At 47.2% G+C, this 21030-nt stretch overlaps 1 protein-coding gene across 3 annotated transcripts in view; it reads right to left on the bottom strand.

Moving 5' to 3' along the window:
- atrn (attractin) overlaps window positions 1–18156 on the bottom strand; it is a 236715-nt gene extending 218559 nt beyond the window's left edge. For all 3 annotated transcript variants that reach the window (XM_031787623.1, XM_031787624.1, XM_031787625.1), the window contains exon 1: window positions 17662–18156. In XM_031787623.1, coding sequence (XP_031643483.1) covers window positions 17662–17936 — 275 coding nt within the window. In that variant the 5' untranslated portion in view covers window positions 17937–18156. The remainder of the gene's footprint in view (window positions 1–17661) is intronic.
- Between the last annotated feature and the right edge of the window lie 2874 nt (window positions 18157–21030).

Here is a 21030-nt window from a genome sequence, read left to right as displayed (position 1 = left end):
AGGGCACCACGGGACTCTGGTCCTCTATATATAGGGCACTATGGGACTCTATAGAGGGCACTACGGGACTCTGGTCCTCTATATATAGGGCACTACGGGACTCTGGTCCTCTATATATAGGGCACTACGGGACTCTATAGAGGGCACTACGGGACTCTGGTCCTCTATATATATAGGGCACTACGGGACTCTGGTCCTCTATATATGTAGGGCACTACGGGACTCTGGTCCTCTATATATAGGGCACTACGGGACTCTGGTCCTCTATATATAGGGCACCACGGGACTCTATATAGGGCACTACAGGACTCTGGTCCTCTATATATAGGGCACCACGGGACTCTATATAGGGCACTACGGGACTCTGGTCCTCTATATATAGGGCACCACGGGACTCTATATAGGGCACTACGGGACTCTGGTCCTCTATATATAGGGCACTACGGGACTCTGTATAGGGCACTACGGGACTCTATATAGGGCACCACGGGACTCTGGTCCTCTATATATAGGGCGCCAAGGGACTCTGGTCCTCTCTATATAGGGCACCACGGGACTCTGGTCCTCTATATATAGGGCACTATGGGACTCTGTATATAGGGCACCACGGGACTCTGGTCCTCTATATATAGGGCACTACGGGACTCTATAGAGGGCACCACGGGACTCTGGTCCTCTATATATAGGGCACCACGGGACTCTGGTCCTCTATATATAGGGCACTCCGGGACTCTGGTCCTCTATATATAGGGCACCACGGGACTCTGGTCCTCTATATATAGGGCACTCTGGTCCTCTATATATAGGGCACTCCGGGACTCTGGTCCTCTATATATAGGGCACCACGGGACTCTGGTCCTCTATATATAGGGCGCTGCGGGACTCTATATATAGGGCACTACGGGACTCAATATATAGGGCATTACGGGACTCTATATAGGGCACTGCGGGACTCTATATATAGGGCACTATGGGGCTCTGGTCCTATATATATAGGGCACCACGGGACTCGGGTCCTCTATATATAGGGCACCACGGGACTCTGGTCCTCTATATATAGGGCACCACGGGACTCTGGTCCTCTATATATAGGGCACCACGGGACTCTGGTCCTCTATATATAGGGCACCACGGGACTCTGGTCCTCTATATATAGGGCACCACGGGACTCTGGTCCTCTATATATAGGGCACCACGGGACTCTGGTCCTCTATATATAGGGCACCACGGGACTCTGGCCCTCTATATATAGGGCACCACGGGACTCTGGTCCTCTATATATAGGGCACCACGGGACTCTGGTCCTCTATATATAGGGCACCAAGGGACTCTGGTCCTCTATATATAGGGCACTACGGGACTCTGGTCCTCTATATATATAGGGCACTATGTGACTCTGCTCCTCTATATATAGGGCACTACGGGACTCTGGCCCTCTATATATAGGGCACCACGGGACTCTATAGAGGGCACCACGGGACTCTGGTCCTCTATATATAGGGCACCACGGGACTCTGGTCCTCTATATATATAGGGCACCACGGGACTCTGGTCCTATATATATAGGGCACCACGGGACTCTGGTCCTATATATATAGGGCACCACGGGACTCTGGTCCTATATATATAGGGCACCACGGGACTCTGGTCCTATATATATAGGGCACCACGGGACTCTGGTCCTATATATATATATATATAGGGCACCACGGGACTCTATAGAGGGCACCACGGGACTCTGGTCCTCTATATATATAGGGCACTATGGGACTCTGGTCCTCTATATAGAGGGCACCACGGGACTCTGGTCCTCTATATATATATAGGGCACCACGGGACTCTGGTCCTATATATATAGGGCACCACGGGACTCTATAGAGGGCACTACGGGACTCTATATAGGGCACCACGGGACTCTGGTCCTCTATATATAGGGCACCACGGGACTCTATATAGGGCACCACGGGACTCTGGTCCTCTATATATAGGGCACCACGGGACTCTGGTCCTATATATATAGGGCACCACGGGATGTATCCTCAGAACAGTGTAAATGAGTACAGAATACAGATAGGAGAGAGCAGAGCTATATCACTTACACTGTTCTGAGGATACGTCCCTATTCCTTACATAGCACACTGCTTTGACCAGAACCCTATTGAAGCCCTATGGGCTCTGGTCAAAAGTAGTAAACTATATTAAGGAATAGGTTTCTGTTTAGGATGCAGCCTGTCTGTGTGTCCCCTAGCAGTAAGACGTATTGCCCGAATGGTAGCCCTGCTGGTAGCCTTGCTAAACAGGCCGCATCCCAAACAGCACCCTATTCTCTAATATAATGCAGGGGCCCCGGTTACAAGTAGTGCACTATGTAGGGAATAGTGGCCCCGGTTACAAGTAGTGCACTACGTAGGGAATAGTGGCCCTGGTTACAAGTAGTGCACTACGTAGGGAATAGTGGCCCCGGTTACAAGTAGTGCACTACGTAGGGAATAGTGGCCCCGGTTACAAGTAGTGCACTATGTAGGGAATAGTGGCCCCGGTTACAAGTAGTGCACTATGTAGGGAATAGTGGCCCCGCTTACAAGTAGTGCACTATGTAGGGAACAGTGTTCTATCTGGGAGGATTCCACACGAGGCCATCTGAGGACAGAACATGATAAAGGAAGTTCTGTGCTCACCACATCATCTGCATGATTCAACCCTCCTGGGTGTCCAAGGTCCAGTGTGACCAACACAGAGCACATAGCACTACTGGGAATGCATTCTGATGCAATTACTGCTGTTGACAACACAGGCCAGGTGTGTGTACCTGCGCTGCACGGCCAGGTGTGTCCTACTAAGGTAAAGGACCAACCCTCTAGACAAACAACAGAACAAACTAAGCGTTGGGTTCCATGTCCATCTAGACAGACAGTCAAAAGTTTAATTCCATGGTTTTAATAGTGAAGACATCAAAACTAGGAAATAACACATATGGAATCATGTCATAACTAAAAGAAGTGTTAAACAAAAAATATATTTTATATTTGAGATTCTTCAAAGTAGCCATCTTTTGCCTTGAGGACATCTTTGCACACTCTTGGTATTCTCTCAACCAGCGTCATGAGGTAGTCACCTGAAACACATGTCAATTAATTAACAGGTGTGCCTTGTTAAAAGTTAATTTGTGGAATTCCTTTCCTTCTTAATTTGATTGAGCCAATCAGTTGTTTTGTGAGAAAGTAGGGGAGGTATACAGAAGAAGCCCTATTGGGTAAAAGACTAAGTCCATATTATGGCAAGAACAGCTCAAATAACAGTCCATCAATACTTCAAGATATGAAGGTCAGTCAAAATGTCACAAACTTTGAAAGGTAGCAGCACAGTAATTCTCTCACAGTAATTTAACCCAACAGAGCCAGTAAGGCTCCCAGGACAGACAGCAGCTCTCACAGTAGTTTAACCCAACAGAGCAAGTTAGGCTCCCAGGACAGACAGCAGCTCTCACAGTAATTTAACCCAACAGAGCCAGTTAGGATCCCAGGACAGACAGCAGCTCTCACAGTAGTTTAACACAACAGAGCCAGTTAGGCTCCCAGGACAGACAGCAGCTCTCACAGTAGTTTAACCCAACAGAGCCAGTTAGGCTCCCAGGACAGACAGAGGTCTTCAGTTCAGGTTTCAGCGTTCGACCGGTTTCAGTTTCAGCGTTCGACCGGTTTCAGTTTCAGCGTTCGACAACAACAAACACACGTTGATGCCGTATGAGTGAGTATCAAGCTTGATACTGGACCGCAGAGTGAAGGAAAAGCTGCCAACAAGTGCTCAGCATATGTGGGAACTCCTTCAAGAAAGCATTCCAGGTGAAGCTGGTTGAGAGAATGCCAAGAGTATGCAAAGATGTCATCAAGGCAAAGGGTGGCTACTTGATTTGTTTAACACTTTCTTGGTTACTACATGATTCCATATGTGTTATTTCATAGTTGTGATGTCGTCACTATTATTCTACAATGTAGAAAATAGGACAAAGAAAGAAAAACCCTTGAATGAGTTGGTGTGTCCAAACTTTTGACTGGTATTGGTACATCAGAACAAACCGACCTTCGGGTTTCCTATTGGCGTTAACAGATAGAGTACACGTCCCAAAGGACACCCTATTCCCTATGTAATGCACTACTTTTGACCAGAGCCCTATGGAACCCTATTCCCTATGTAGTGCACTACTTTTGACCAGAGCCCTATGGAACCCTATTCCCTATATAGTAGTGCATTACATGAACTTCCAGCGCCGACAGAGATGGCCGCCTCGCTTCGCGTTCATAGGAAACTATGCAGTTTTTTGTTTTTTTACGTGTTATTTCTTACATTGGTACCCCAGGTCATCTTATGTTTCATTACATACAGTCGAGAAGAACTACTGAACATAAGAGCAGCGTCAACTCACCATCAGTACGACCAAGAATATGACTTTCGCGAAGCGGACCCTGTGTTCTGCCTTTCACCCAGGACAACGGAATGGATCCCAGCCGGCGACCCCAAAAAGCGACTTCGAAAAACGGGAAAACGAAGCGGTCTTCTGGTCAGACTCCGGAGACGGGCACATCGTGCACCACTCCCTAGCATTCTCTCTCTTGACAACAAGGTTGATGAAATCCGAGCAAGGGTAGCATTCCAGAGGGACATCAGAGACTGTAACGTTCTTTGCTTCACGGAAACATGGCTCACTGGAGAGATGCTATCGGAGACGGTGCAGCCAGCTGGTTTCTCCACGCATCGCGCCGACGGAAACAAACATCTTTCTGGTAAGAAGAGGGGCGGGGGCGTATGCTTTATGGTTAACGTGACGTGGTGTGGCCAAAACAACATACAGGAACTCAAGTCCTTCTGTTCACCTGATTTAGAATTCCTCACAATCAAATGTAGACCGCATTATCTACCAAGGGAATTCTCTTTGATTATAATCACAGCCGTATATATTCCCCCCCAAGCAGACACATCGATGGCTCTGAACGAACTTTATTTGACTCTTTGCAAACTGGAATCCATATATCCGGAAGCTGCATTCATTGTAGCTGGGGATTTTAACAAGGCTAATCTGAAAACAAGACTCCCTAAATTTTATCAGCATATCGATTGCGCAACCAGGGCGGGAAAAACCTTGGATCATTGCTATTCCAACTTCCGCGACGCATATAAGGCCCTGCCCCGCCCTCCTTTCGGAAAAGCTGACCACGACTCCATTTTGTTGATCCCTGCCTACAGACAGAAACTAAAACAAGAAGCTCCCGCGTTGAGGTCTATTCAACGCTGGTCCGACCAATCTGATTCCACACTCCAAGACTGCTTCCATCACGTGGACTGGGATATGTTCCGTATTGCATCAGACGACAACATTGACGAATACGCTGATTCGGTGTGCGAGTTCATTAGAACGTGCGTTGAATATGTCGTTCCCATAGCAACGATTAAAACATTCCCAAACCAGAAACCGTGGATTGATGGCAGCATTCGCGTGAAACTGAAAGCGGGAACCACTGCTTTTAATCAGGGCAAGGTGACTGGAAACATGACCGAATACAAACAGTGTAACTATTCCCTCCGCAAGGCAATCAAACAAGCTAAGCGTCAGTATAGAGACAAAGTAGAATCTCAATTCAACGGCTCAGACACAAGAGGTATGTGGCAGGGTCTACAGTCAATCACGGATTACAAAAAGAAAACCAGCCCCGTCACGGACCAGGATGTCTTGCTCTTAGGCAGACTAAATAACTTTTTTGCCCGCTTTGAGGACAATACAGTGCCACTGACACTGCCCGCAACTAAAACATGCGGACTCTCCTTCACTGCAGCCGACGTGAGGAAAACATTTAAACGTGTCAACCCTCGCAAGGCTGCAGGCCCAGACGGCATCCCCAGCCGCGCCCTCAGAGCATGCGCAGACCAGCTGGCTGGTGTGTTTACGGACATACTCAATCAATCCCTATCCCAGTCTGTTGTTCCCACATGCTTCAAGAGGGCCACCATTGTTCCTGTTCCCAAGAAAGCTAAGGTAACTGAGCTAAACGACTACCGCCCCGTAGCACTCACTTCCGTCATCATGAAGTGCTTTGAGAGACTAGTCAAGGACCATATCACCTCCACCCTACCTGACACCCTAGACCCACTCCAATTTGCTTACCGCCCAAATAGGTCCACAGACGATGCAATCTCAACCACACTGCACACTGCCCTAACCCATCTGGACAAGAGGAATACCTATGTGAGAATGCTGTTCATCGACTACAGCTCGGCATTTAACACCATAGTGCCCTCCAAGCTCGTCATCAAGCTCGAGACCCTGGGTCTCGACCCCGCCCTGTGCAACTGGGTACTGGACTTCCTGACGGGCCGCCCCCAGGTGGTGAGGGTAGGCAACAACATCTCCACCCTGCTGATCCTCAACACTGGGGCCCCACAAGGGTGCGTTCTGAGCCCTCTCCTGTACTCCCTGTTCACCCATGACTGCGTGGCCATGCACGCCTCCAACTCAATCATCAAGTTTGCGGACGACACAACAGTGGTAGGCTTGATTACCAACAACGACGAGACGGCCTACAGGGAGGAGGTGAGGGCCCTCGGAGTGTGGTGTCAGGAAAATAACCTCACACTCAACGTCAACAAATCTAAGGAGATGATTGTGGACTTCAGGAAACAGCAGAGGGAACACCCCCCTATCCACATCAATGAAACAGTAGTGGAGAGGGTAGTAAGTTTTAAGTTCCTCGGCGTACACATCACAGACAAACTGAATTGGTCCACCCACATAGACAGCATCGTGAAGAAGGCGCAGCAGCGCCTCTTCAACCTCAGGAGGCTGAAGAAATTTGGCTTGTCACCAAAAGCACTCACAAACTTCTACAGATGCACAATCGAGAGCATCCTGTCGGGCTGTATCACCGCCTGGTACGGCAACTGCTCCGCCCACAACCGTAAGGCTCTCCAGAGGGTAGTGAGGTCTGCACAACGCATCACCGGGGGCAAACTACCTGCCCTCCAGGACACCTACACCACCCGATGTCACAGGAAGGCCATAAAGATCATCAAGGACAGCAACCACCCGAGCCACTGCCTGTTCACCCCGCTATCATCCAGAAGGCGAGGTCAGTACAGGTGCATCAAAGCTGGGACCGAGAGACTGAAAAACAGCTTCTATCTCAAGGCCATCAGTGGCTGCTGCCAACACACTGACTCAACTCCAGCCACTTTAATAATGGGAATTGATGGGAATTGATGTAAAATATATCACTAGCCACTTTAAACAATGCTACCTAATATAATGTTTACATACCCTACATTATTCATCTCATATGTATACGTATATACTGTACTCTATATCATCTACTGCATCCTTATGTAATACATGTATCACTAGCCACTTTAACTATGCCACTTTGTTTACATACTCATCTCATATGTATATACTGCACTCAATACCATCTACTGTATCTTGCCTGTACCATCACTCATTCATATATCTTTATGTACATACTCTTTATCCCCTTACGCTTGTGTCTATAAGGTAGTAGTTTTGGAATTGTTAGTTGGATTACTTGTTGGTTATTATTGCATTGTCGGAACTAGAAGCACAAGCATTTCGCTACACTCGCATTAACATCTGCTAACCATGTGTATGTGACAAATACAATTTGATTTGATTTATGTAGTGCACTACATTTGACCAGAGCCCTATGGCACCCTATTCCCTATGTAGTGCACTACTTTTGACCAGAGCCCTATGGAGGAATAGAGTGCCCTTTGGGACGCAGGGAGAGTGATCATTGCCATGCAGATAGTGAGCCTGGCTGGTGGCTGACCATGTCATCAGTCTGGAAACAGCCGTACATGACTCTTCATTCAGGCGAGACAAGCCCAGGAGACAGACGCTGACACTGGGCTGTACCATTAGGCCATTCTGGAGGGTGAAGCCCAGGAGACAGACGCTGACACTGGGCTGTACCATTAGGCCATTCTGGAGGGTGGGGACTGACACTGGGCTGTACCATTAGGCCATTCTGGAGGGTGGAGACTGACACTGGGCTGTACCATTAGGCCATTCTGGAGGGTGTAAACCAGGGATGCAAACTTCTCAGGGCCCAAAAAGGTGAAGTCTTAAATCCCTGCTAGGGGGAAATGCAGGTCTTAACTAATTAAACAACAGAATATGATCTACATGATCAGTCTCTGTGTGTAAAATAAAGTAGAAATAGAATGAAACAGGTATTCTATTATAGTGGCCACTATAGACATTGGTCAAGTGCACAAGGCTACATGTAAGCAGCTAACGCGTTATAACTTGAGGAACGGTGTTGTGCTGAAAAGCTCCCCCATGCCAGAAACCCCCCCTGCTCTTCACGTGAATATTCTTCATTGCTGCGACTCGCTTGCTAGTTTAGATTTCTGATCACGTTAGGTTGCGTTTCGTTATATTTTTTTATGATGGTTTGATAACGGGGGGGGCACTAGTAATGTCTGCAGTTTTCGGTTTGGCTATTTGTCTCAAGTTTATTAGTCTATAAAATAGAGTCACAGCTACAGTTGAAGTCGGAAGTTTACATACACTTAGGTTGGAGTCATTAAAACTAGTTTTTCAACCACTCCACAAATTTCTTGTTAAACTATAGTTTTGGCAAGTCGGTTAGGACATCTACTTTGTGCATGACACAAGTAATTTTTCCAACAAGTGTTTACAGACAGATTATTTCACTTATAATTCACTGTATCACAAATCCAGTGGGTCAGAAGTTTACATACACTAAGTTTACTGTGCCTTTAAACAGCATGGAACATTCCAGAAAATGATGTCATGGCTTTAGAAGCTTCTGATAGGCTAATTGACATAATTTGAGTCAATTGGAGGTGTACCTGTGGATGTATTTCAAGGCCTACCTTCAACCTCAGTGCCTCTGTGCTTGACATCATGGGGAAATCAAAAGAAATCAGCCAAAGTACGTCTACACAAACATTCACAGGACATGTATCTATTTTCCTACATCAGACAGGCAGGTGACATTTCCACCTGGATGACAGCACATAATCAGCAAGACGGAGATGCTCTTCACCCGAGGGAATGCCTGCTCAGATGTTAGATAATCCCAGATGATCACTTCAACGCACACAGTGCTGGAATCCCTGCATTCTCAGATACCCCTCTGTTATTAATCTCTATATTGTAATCAATCAAGTGTTTCAAAATGTTGTACTTTTACTAACATTTATGTTCCACTTCAATGCCATACAACACTCCTTCCGTGGCCTCCAATTGCTCTTAAAAACTAAACTAAATGCTCTTCAACCGACTGCTGCCCACCACTGCGACCTGCTCTCGTTGGCTGGCCCTCACTTCATACTCGTCGCCAAACCCACTGGCTCCATGTCATCTACAAGTCTTTACTAGGTAAAGCCCCGCCTTATCTCAGCTCACTGGTCACCATAGCAGCACCCACCCGTAGCGCGTGCTCCAGCAGGTATATTTCACTAGTCATCCCCAAAGCCAACACCTCCTTTGGCCGCCTTTCATTCAAGTTCTCTGTTGCCAATGACTGGAACGAATTGCAAAAATCACTGAAGCTGGAGACTCACATCTCCCTCTCTAACTTTAAGCATCAGCTGTCAGAGCAGCTTACCGATCACTGTACCTGTACACAGCCCATCTGTAAATAGCACACCAAACTACCTCATCCCCATATTGTTTTTTTTTGCTCTTTTGCATTATTTTGCCTCTATGGCCTATTTATTGCCTTACCTCCCTACTCTTCTACATTTGCACACACTGTACATAGATTTTTATATTGTGTTATTAAATGTACGTTTGTTTATTCCATGTGTAACTCTGTGTTGTTGTTTTTGTCGCACTGCTTTGCATTATCTTGTCCAGGTCGCAGTTGTAAATGAGAACTTGTTCTCAACTGGCCTACCTGGTTAAATAAAGGTGAAATGAAAAACCTAAAATAATTAGGCTATTAAAACAAGCTTAGATTCCCCTAGCCTTATGGACGCATCACCGATCAGCCTGTCAATCTACTATCCTCCATAGTAGAAATGCTTACATATTCTATTTGTCAGTTTGTTGAGAAACTACTAGCTCAAACAGACTCTGGGACAGTTGTGGGAGGATAGATCCCACATGTATACAACCAGTAGGCCTAGGCTACATAAAAACATGTGTAAAGCAATGAGTCTGATGCAACAGATCAGAACATTATAATGTTGATCAACTTATTTCATAACATTATTAGGGCACCAATGTGAACAAAGCACTAGGATACATGCGAATCTGCATTTGTCTTCCGGACAATGAAAGGAAGTTGAAAACCACTAGACAGAAATAGGCTACTAGTTTAAATGGATAGGGTCAGATTCTGGCTACTAGTTTAAATGGATAGGGTCAGATTCTGGCTACTAGTTTAAATGGATAGGGTCAGATTCTGGCTACTAGTTTAAATGGATAGGGTCAGATTCTGGCTACTAGTTTAAATGGATAGGGTCAGATTCTGGCTACTAGTTTAAATGGATAGGGTCAGATTCTGGCTACTAGTTTAAATGGATAGGGTCAGATTCTGGCTACTAGTTTAAATGGATAGGGTCAGATTCTGGCTACTAGTTTAAATGGATAGGGTCAGATTCTGGCTACTAGTTTAAATGGATAGGGTCAGATTCTGGCTACTAGTTTAAATGGATAGGGTCAGATTCTGGCTACTAGTTTAAATGGATAGGGTCAGATTCTGGCTACTAGTTTAAATGGATAGGGTCAGATTCTGGCTACTAGTTTAAATGGATATGGTCAGATTCTGGCTACTAGTTTAAATGGATATGGTCAGATTCTGGCTACTAGTTTAAATGGATATGGTCAGATTCTGGCTACTGGTTTAAATGGATAGGGTCAGATTCTGGCTACTAGTTTAAATGGATAGGGTCAGATTCTGGCTACTTTGAAGCAAGGTAAAACATGCCACATAATATGCAGTAAAACATTCAGGTTTCAAACCATTAAAGTTACCGACAGTCATCCAGCTATAAGTTTACAAAATGCACACTGCCTCCAGCTGGTGAAACCTGCCTTCTGTTGCCTATGCATTTGAATGGTGAATGGGAAGCGTGCTTCAATTGCCCGTTGAGAAATAAAATAAGCAATTTTTTTTTTAATCGTGGCCATAAAACAATTAACACGAGATAGCATTTAGAATTGAGAAATGATTGGTCTTCTGTCTGACAGATGTTCCACTCCGAGGCACTGTATCTGTATGCCGTACACGTGTGGTAAAATAGATAAATATACACACGCGCCAATTTAATTCCACAAAATTATGCAAATGACCAATAAGCATGACCAGCCAAATGTGTTTCCATCCACTGGTATGTTATTAATTAATAGGCTAAAATTATTTAATTCATAATGGGATTTTTTTGGGGGGGGTCTCAATGGTGCCAATTTATCATCAGATTTTCAACGACAAAAAAATTCAGCCAAAAGCCAAATATTAAGTACTGATGAACCCCTGGGCTTATGGTATCTGGGGGGTACACAGAATGGAACCCCTGGGCTTATGGTATCTGGGGGGTACACAGAATGGAACCCCTGGGCTTATGGTATCTGGGGGGTACACAGAATGGAACCCCTGGGCTTATGGTATCTGGGGGGTACACAGAATGGAACCCCTGGGCTTATGGTATCTGGGGGGTACACAGAATGGAACCCCTGGGCTTATGGTATCTGGGGGGTACACAGAATGGAACCCCTGGGCTTATGGTATCTGGGGGGTACACAGAATGGAACCCCTGGGCTTATGGTATCTGGGGGGTATACAGAATGGAACCCCTGGGCTTATGGTATCTGGGGGGTACACAGAATGGAACCCCTGGGCTTATGGTATCTGGGGGGTACACAGAATGGAACCCCTGGGCTTATGGTATCTGGGGGGTACACAGAATGGAACCCCTGGGCTTATGGTATCTGGGGGGTACACAGAATGGAACCCCTGGGCTTATGGTATCTGGGGGGTACACAGAATGGAACCCCTGGGCTTATGGTATCTGGGGGGTACACAGAATGGAACCCCTGGGCTTATGGTATCTGGGGGGTACACAGAATGGAACCCCTGGGCTTATGGTATCTGGGGGGTATACAGAATGGAACCCCTGGTCTTACGGTATCTGGGGGGTACACAGAATGGAACCCCTGGGCTTACGGTATCTGGGGGGTACACAGAATGGAACCCCTGGGCTTATGGTATCTGGGGGGTACACAGAATGGAACCCCTGGGCTTATGGTATCTGGGGGGTACACAGAATGGAACCCCTGGGCTTATGGTATCTGGGGGGTATACAGAATGGAACCCCTGGTCTTACGGTATCTGGGGGGTACACAGAATGGAACCCCTGGGCTTACGGTATCTGGGGGGTACACAGAATGGAACCCCTGGGCTTATGGTATCTGGGGGGTACACAGAATGGAACCCCTGGGCTTACGGTATCTGGGGGGTACACAGAATGGAACCCCTGGTCTTACGGTATCTGGGGGATACACAGAATGGAACCCCTGGTCTTACGGTATCTGGGGGGTATGCAGAATGGAACCCCTGGTCTTACGGTATCTGGGGTGTGTGTAGAATGGAACCCTGGTCTTACGGTATCTGGGGGGTATGCAGAATGGAACCCTGGTCTTACGGTATCTGGGGGGTATGCAGAATGGAACCCCTGGTCTTACGGTATCTGGGGGGTATGCAAAATGGAACCCCTGGTCTTACGGTATCTGGGGGGTATGCAGAATGGAACCCCTGGTCTTACGGTATCTGGGGGGTATGCAGAATGGAACCCCTGGTCTTACGGTATCTGGGGGGTATGCAGAATGGAACCCTGGTCTTACGGTATGCAGAATGGAACCCCTGGTCTTACGGTATCTGGGGGGTATGCAGAATGGAACCCCTGGTCTTATGGTATGTAGAATGGAACCCCTGGTCTTATGGTATCTGGGGGGTATGCAGAATGGAACCCTGGTCTTATGGTATCTGGGGGGTACACAGAATGGAACCCCTGGGCTTATGGTATCTGGGGGGTACACAGAATGGAACCCCTGGGCTTACGGTATCTGGGGGGTACACAGAATGGAACCCCTGGTCTTACGGTATCTGGGGGGTATGCAGAATGGAACCCCTGGTCTTAAGGTATCTGGGGGTACGCAGAATGGAACCCCTGGTCTTACGGTATCTGGGGGGCACGCAGAATGGAACCCCTGGTCTTACGGTATCTGGGGGACACGCAGAATGGAACCCCTGGTCTTACGGTATCTGGGGGGTATGCAGAATGGAACCCCTGGTCTTACGGTATCTGGGGGGTATGCAGAATGGAACCCCTGGTCTTACGGTATCTGGGGGGGGGATATGCAGAATGGAACCCCTGGTCTTACGGTATCGGGGGGGGGGTATGCAGAATGGAACCCCTGGTTTTATGGTATCGGGGGGTACGCAGAATGGAACCCTGGTTTAATGGTATCGGGACACGCAGAATGGAACCCTGGTTTAATGGCATCTGGGGGTACGCAGTCAGCTAGCCTCCGTTACCATAGACAGTCAGCTAGCCTCCGTTACCATAGACAGTCAGCTAGCCTCCCTTACCATAGACAGTCAGCTAGGCTCCGTTACCATAGACAGTCAGCTAGCCTCCCTTACCATAGACAGTCAGCTAGCCTCCGTTACCATAGACAGTCAGCTAGCCTCCGTTACCATAGACAGTCAGCTAGCCTCCGTTACCATAGACAGTCAGCTAGCCTCCGTTACCATAGACAGTCAGCTAGCCTCCGCTACCATAGACAGTCAGCTAGCCTCCGCTACCATAGACAGTCAGCTAGCCATATCTAAGTAAACTAGGAATCCCGTGATGACACGGTGTGTGTGGTCCTCCCACTACGACTCAGGAAGCCATGCAGTTTATGAGGCTACAGATGAAATAAGTTATGATGAACGTCACAGGGTAGTGAAAGTGCACGGCCTGAGCTTGATGCTCCTTTCCAATAGATGTCGAGGGTATTATCCTGGTGACGCGATTGATGACTGATGCTCGACTTTCGTTGACATATGAAAGCATTCTGGAGCTCATCCATCATCATCATCATCATCATCATGTAGCCTGCACACAGAGCCGTGCTGTATCTGGGAGCTCTGTTCGCAGGAGAGCTCGTGGCAAGATCAGGGTCATGTCTTCTATTTAACGTAACAGTTTGTGACAAAACCTTTCGGTACAGTTGAAAATGCACATTAAACATTAGTTTTTTTTTATTTAATACATGAAAACTTCAGCAAAAGAGTACATTTTACACCATCGCGCACTGATCTGCAACAAGTCAATTTGGTGGAAACATCTCTGATGGGGAAATGTGCATATTATTTTCTTTACGCAGATTTTAGAATACATGCATGAAAATATGTCACCATGGAAACCTCGCTAATGAGTAAGAAACCCAAAGAAGTTGTCAATAGCCATCCAAGGACTCCCCACACCACCCCGACAACGAGGAGATAGTACCTGTTCTCTATGTCTGACTGGTAGTATGGAGCTGCTGCTCAGAGTATTGTTTCTGCATCCTATGTAATGTATTCTCAGTGATGCCGCCCCCCTCCTCCATGTCCAGAGAAATCAGTCATTTAAGTTGTTGGGGCAGCAGGTAGCCTGGTGGTTAGAGTGTTCAGCCAGTAACCAGCAGGTAGCCTAGTGGTTAGAGTGTTGGGCCAGTAACCAGCAGGTAGCCTGGTGGTTAGAGTGTTGGACCAGTAACCAGCAGGTAGCTTAGTGGTTAGAGTGGTCGGCCAGTAACCAGCAGGTAGCCTAGTGGTTAGAGTGTTCAGACAGTAACCAGCAGGTAGCCTGGTGGTTAGAGTGTTGGACCAGTAACCAGCAGGTAGCTTAGTGGTTAGAGTGGTCGGCCAGTAACCAGCAGGTAGCCTAGTGGTTAGAGCGTTGGGCTAGTAACCAGCAGGTATCCTAGTGGTTAGAGTGTTGGACCAGTAACCAGCAGGTAGCCTAGTGGTTAGAGTGTTCAGCCAGTAACCAGCAGGTAGCCTAGTGGTTAGAGTGTTCAGCCAGTAACCAGCAGGTAGCCTAGTGGTTAGAGTGTTCAGCCAGTAACCAGCAGGTAGCCTGGTGGTTAGAGTGTTGGACCAGTAACCAGCAGGTAGCTTAGTGGTTAGAGTGGTCGGCCAGTAACCAGCAGGTAGCCTAGTGGTTAGAGCGTTGGGCTAGTAACCAGCAGGTATCCTAGTGGTTAGAGTGTTGGACCAGTAACCAGCAGGTAGCTTAGTGGTTAGAGTGGTCGGCCAGTAACCAGCAGGTAGCCTAGTGGTTAGAGCGTTGGGCTAGTAACCAGCAGGTATCCTAGTGGTTAGAGTGTTGGACCAGTAACCAGCAGGTAGCCTAGTGGTCAGAGTGTTCAGCCAGTAACCAGCAGGTAGCCTAGTGGTTAGAGTGTTCAGCCAGTAACCAGCAGGTAGCCTAGTGGTTAGAGTGTTCAGCCAGTAACCAGTAGGTAGCCTGGTGGTTAGAGTGTTGGACCAGTAACCAGCAGGTAGCTTAGTGGTTAGAGTGGTCGGCCAGTAACCAGCAGGTAGCCTAGTGGTTAGAGCGTTGGGCTAGTAACCAGCAGGTATCCTAGTGGTTAGAGTGTTGGACCAGTAACCAGCAGGTAGCCTAGTGGTTAGAGTGTTCAGCCAGTAACCAGCAGGTAGCCTAGTGGTTAGAGTGTTCAGCCAGTAACCAGCAGGTAGCCTAGTGGTTAGAGTGTTCAGCCAGTAACCAGCAGGTAGCCTGGTGGTTAGAGTGTTGGACCAGTAACCAGCAGGTAGCTTAGTGGTTAGAGTGGTCGGCCAGTAACCAGCAGGTAGCCTAGTGGTTAGAGCGTTGGGCTAGTAACCAGCAGGTATCCTAGTGGTTAGAGTGTTGGACCAGTAACCAGCAGGTAGCCTAGTGGTTAGAGTGTTCAGCCAGTAACCAGCAGGTAGCCTAGTGGTTAGAGTGGTCGGCCAGTAACCAGCAGGTAGCCTAGTGGTTAGAGCGTTGGGCTAGTAACCAGCAGGTATCCTAGTGGTTAGAGTGTTGGACCAGTAACCAGCAGGTAGCCTAGTGGTTAGAGTGTTGGGCCAGTAACCAGCAGGTAGCCTAGTGGTTAGAGTGTTGGGCCAGTAACCAGCAGGAAGCCTAGTGGTTAGAGTGTTGGGTCAGTAACCAGAAGGTAGCCTAGTGGTTAGAGTGTTGGACTAGTAACCAGCAGGCAGCCTAGTGGTTAGAGTGTTGGACTAGTAACCAGCAGGTAGCCTAGTGGTTAGAGTGTTGGGCCAGTAACCAGCAGGTAGCCTAGTGGTTAGAGTGTTGGACCAGTAACCAGCAGGTAGCCTAGTGGTTAGAGGCAGGTAGCCTAGTGGTTAGAGTGTTGGACCAGTAACCAGCAGGTAGCTTAGTGGTTAGAGTGTTGGACCAGTAACCAGCAGGTAGCCTAGTGGTGAGCGTGTTGGGCCAGTAACCAGCAGGTAGTCTAGTGGTTAGAGTTTAGTGGTTAGAGTGTTGGACTAGTAACCAGCAGGTAGACTAGTGGTTAGAGTGTTGTGCCAGTAACCAGCAGGTAGCCTAGTGGTTATAGCATTGGGCCAGTAACCAGCAGGTAGCCTAGTGGTTAGAGGCGTTGGGCTAGTAACCAGCAGGTAGCCTAGTGGTTATAGCGTTGGGCCAGTAACCAGCAGGTAGCTAGTGGTTAGAGAGTTGGACTAGTAACCAAAAGGTTGCTAGATTGAATCCCTGAGCTGACAAGGTAAAAAAAATCTGTCCTTCTGCGCCTGAACAAGGCAGTTAACCCACTGTTCCTAGGCCGTCATTGAAGATAATAATTTGTTCTTAACTGCCTAGTTAAATAAAATCATGTCCCATTCTACATCCTGATATTACTGTAACGCCCCTGGGTTTATCAGCGCGGAAATTGACTCGACAGCAAGCCGGACTTCGGGCTAGGAGGTCGAGGTTCCAGACCTGCTCCCTGCCTGTTTCATTACATTACTATGACCACTAGATGGTGCTGTTCGTGCTATTAGGTGATTGTGTTTGACACTATGGGTTTAATTGGCCACTGTTTCAAATGTTAACTTTTTATATTTTGTGTCACCAATCCAATGCAAGTCAATGGTACCTATATTAGCATTTCCACGCTTCAAGTCTAACTCATTCTAAAGTATCAACAAATGGATTCAATAATGTTGATTTGGATTAGGTTGTGAATGATTTTAATCTCGTTCTCCGTTTACATCTTTCCGGTGGCTACGATACCATCAGGAAGTTGGGTTTATATAGGTACCATTGACTTGCATTGGATTTGTGACACAAATGCAAAAAAGTTTGCATTTGAGACAGTGTCCATGTAAACAAAACTCCTACAGTAGACGCCTTCGTACATTTTGTGTGTAATGTCATGGAACTGGGAGTCATGATCAAGGGCTAGCTGTGAGAGAGAGAGAGAGAGAGAGAGAGAGAGAGAGAGACAGAGAGAGATGGGGACGTCTCCATCTGCAGAAGAGGGAGGTGGAATAGAGAAGTGGGACCGATGTAACTAGATTATTCAAACAATAAGGATAGGTAGTCAATATAAGCACAGTCGTAGGCAGCGATTCTCACCTGAACCTTCCTCCGCAGTGTTGGCATTGGTCCCCGATCCAGCCGGGGCTGCACACACAGTTGCCCGTTACCGTGTTGCATTGCCCATTCATGCACGTTTTGTCGCATTCTTTCGCCTCGGTGACAGCGGGAAGTCCAAAGAGCAGCCCGAACACGGAGAAAAGGAGCAGTGTTTGGAGCATCGAGCCCCGGCCACCAACCTCCACCAGCCCGCTGGTCAGGCTCCGGCTGCGGCCAGCATCACAGCAGGCCCTCCGCCATATCGCCCCGTCCATTCTCCTAACGTCTACTACCTGAAACAAGTCCGCGCCACCAGTCCACTCCTGGTCGTATCTGGATGCGACCGGCTTGGTTTTCAAGCTCTGTGGTAATTCGAGAGGGACACCGTTGTTGATAGAATGATTTCTATCTCCTTGTTGTGAATGATTCTAATCTCGTTCTCCGTTTACATCTTTCCGGTGGCTACGATACCACCACCGCATATTGACATCAGGAAATTGGGTTTATTACACACGGAAATGCGTAATGACTAACAGATGGCGCGGGGACTTGAATGTTATTATGGGAATACAATTCCAATTTAATTTGTTCCAGTAAGTTTATGGTCAGTTTTATCTAACACATTATTTTATGCCTTCTTACACTTTATAAATATGTTTTAATAGAATTGCATTCAGGTTTATTTAGGGTGACCGCATTTAAAGTGTTGAGTGCTGAAGCGCACAGGGCATAAACATCGTCTGTCCTCGGTTGTAACACTCAATACCGATTTCCAAACTGCCTCTGAAAGACACTGCAGCACAACAACTGATCATCGGGAGCTTCATGAAATTGGTTTCCGTGGCCGAGCAACTTTACACCACCCTAAGATCAACATACGCAATGCCAGCTTTGGCTGGAGTGGTGTAAAGCTCGCGCTGCCTTTAGATTCAGGAGCAGCGGAAACGCATTCTCTGGAGTGATGAATCACCCTTCACCATCTGGCTAATCTGGTTTTGGCAGATGCCAGCATGACAATGCCCCTGTGCAAAGCAAGGTCCATACAGAAATGGTTTGTCGAGATCGGTGTGAAAGAACTTGACTGGCCTGCACAGAGCCCTGACCTCCACCCCATCGAACACCTTTGGGATGAATTGGAACACAGACTGCGAGCCAGGCCTAATCGCCCAACATCAGTGCCCGACCTCACTAATGCTCTTGTGGCTGAATGGAAGCAAGTCCCTGCAGCAATGTTCCAACATCTAGTGGAGAGCCTTCCCAGAAGAGTGGAGGCTGTTATAGCAGCAATGTTCCAACATCTAGTGGAAAGCCTTCCCAGAAGAGTAGAGGCTGTTATAGCAGCAATGTTCCAACATCTAGTGGAAAGCCTTCCCAGAAGAGTAGAGGCTGTTATAGCAGCAATGTTCCAACATCTAGTGGAAAGCCTTCCCAGAAGAGTGGAGGCTGTTATAGCAGCAATGTTCCAACATTTAGGGAAAGCCTTCCCAGAAGAGTGGAGGCTGTTATAGCAGCAATGTTCCAACATCTAGTGGAAAGCCTTCCCAGAAGAGTGGAGGCTGTTATAGCAGCAATGTTCCAACATCTAATGGAAAGCCTTCTCAGAAGAGTGGAGGCTGTTATAGCAGCAATGTTCCAACATCTAGTAGAAAGCCTTCCCAGAAGAGTGGAGGCTGTTATAGCAGCAATGTTCCAACATCTAGTGGAAAACCTTCCCAGAAGAGTGGAGGCTGTTATAGCAGCAATGTTCCAACATCTAGTGGAAAACCTTCCCAGAAGAGTGGAGGCTGTTATAGCAGCAAACAGGGGGGACCAACTCCATTTTAAGGCCCATGATTCTGGAATGAGATGTTCGACGAGCAGGTGTCCACATACTTTTGGTTATCTAGTGTATATGTGACCAACAGATGCATACCTGCACCTGTACATAGCCCATCTATAATTTAGCCCAAACAACTACCTCTTCCCCTACTGTATTTATTTATTTTGCTCCTTTGCACCCCATTATTTTTATTTCTACTTTGCACATTCTTCCACTGCAAATCTACCATTCCAGTGTTTTACTTGCTATATTGTATTTACTTCGCCACCATGGCCTTTTTTTGCCTTTACCTCCCTTATCTCACCTCATTTGCTCACATCATATATAGACTTATTTTTCTACTGTATTATTGACTGTATGTTTGTCTTACTCCATGTGTAACTCTGTGTTGTTGTATGTGTCGAACTGCTTTGCTTTATCTTGGCCAGGTCGCAGTTGTAAATGAGAACTTGTTCTCAACTTGCCTACCTGGTTAAATAAAGGTGAAATAAAAATAAAATATGTGAAATCCATGGATCAGGGCCTAATAAATTTATTTCAATTGACAGATTTCCTTCAATGAACTTTAACTCAGTAAAATTTTGAAATTGTTGCATGTTGCCTTTATATTCCCGTTACATTAATCGGAAGTAATTCTATTCAGTTGTCCTCCAGGGCATCGTGGATGAAATGGGCTGAGGTCCTCCAGGGCATCGTGGATGAAATGGGCTGAGGTCCTCCAGGGCATCGTGGATGAAAAGGGCTGAGGTCCTCCAGGGCATCGTGGATGAAAAGGGCTGAGGTCCTCCAGGGCATCGTGGATGAAATGGGCAGATCCATCGACTGGACGAAGTGTTCACGATGTGTGAATGCTGAGGTCCTCCACCTTCTGCACCTACGGACAGGAGAAGGTGAGAGACTACAAGATGTTGGGGGACACGGCGTACCTCAGCCAACCCTTCCTTTTCACTGTCACGCCCAAACGAGATAACGGTGCCTTGCAATCCGAGAACAAGAATGCCTGTGTGAGTCGTGGGAGGGTGGTCGGTCATTAAGCAGACCTTTGGCCGGATGACATGCAAGTGGAGGGACCTCCAAAACACCAGAGTAGATGTGGTGGTGAAGACCATTATGGCGCTATGCACGCTGCATATTGGTCCTGCTGACAGGGGTGATGAGTATCCACAGGGTTGCCCAAGGAAGGGGGACGATAACCACTAATGACATTAAGTTCATTAAGTTCAAATTGAAGTTTGATAAGACATTTCCATTCTGTGTTGGATTGAATCAAATGAATGAATAAAATGTTATTTTCATGTCAAATCACCAGTTGTCAACCCATCCCATCACAATGTCAACCCATCCCATCACAATGTCAACCCATCACAATGTCAACCCATCCCTTCACAATATCAACCCATCCCTTCACAATGTCAACCCATCCCTTCATAATGTCAACCCATCCCTTCACAATATCAAACCATCCCTTCACAATGTCAACCCATCCCTTCATAATGTCAACCCATCCCTTCACAATGTCAACCCATCCCTTCACAATGTCAACCCATCCC

Source organism: Oncorhynchus kisutch, linkage group LG14 (genome assembly GCF_002021735.2).
Source record: "Oncorhynchus kisutch isolate 150728-3 linkage group LG14, Okis_V2, whole genome shotgun sequence".
NCBI classification, from domain to species: Eukaryota; Metazoa; Chordata; class Actinopteri; order Salmoniformes; family Salmonidae; genus Oncorhynchus; species Oncorhynchus kisutch.
The sequence above is the reverse complement of the archived record's forward strand: the minus strand, read 5'-3'. Positions and strand labels throughout refer to the sequence as shown.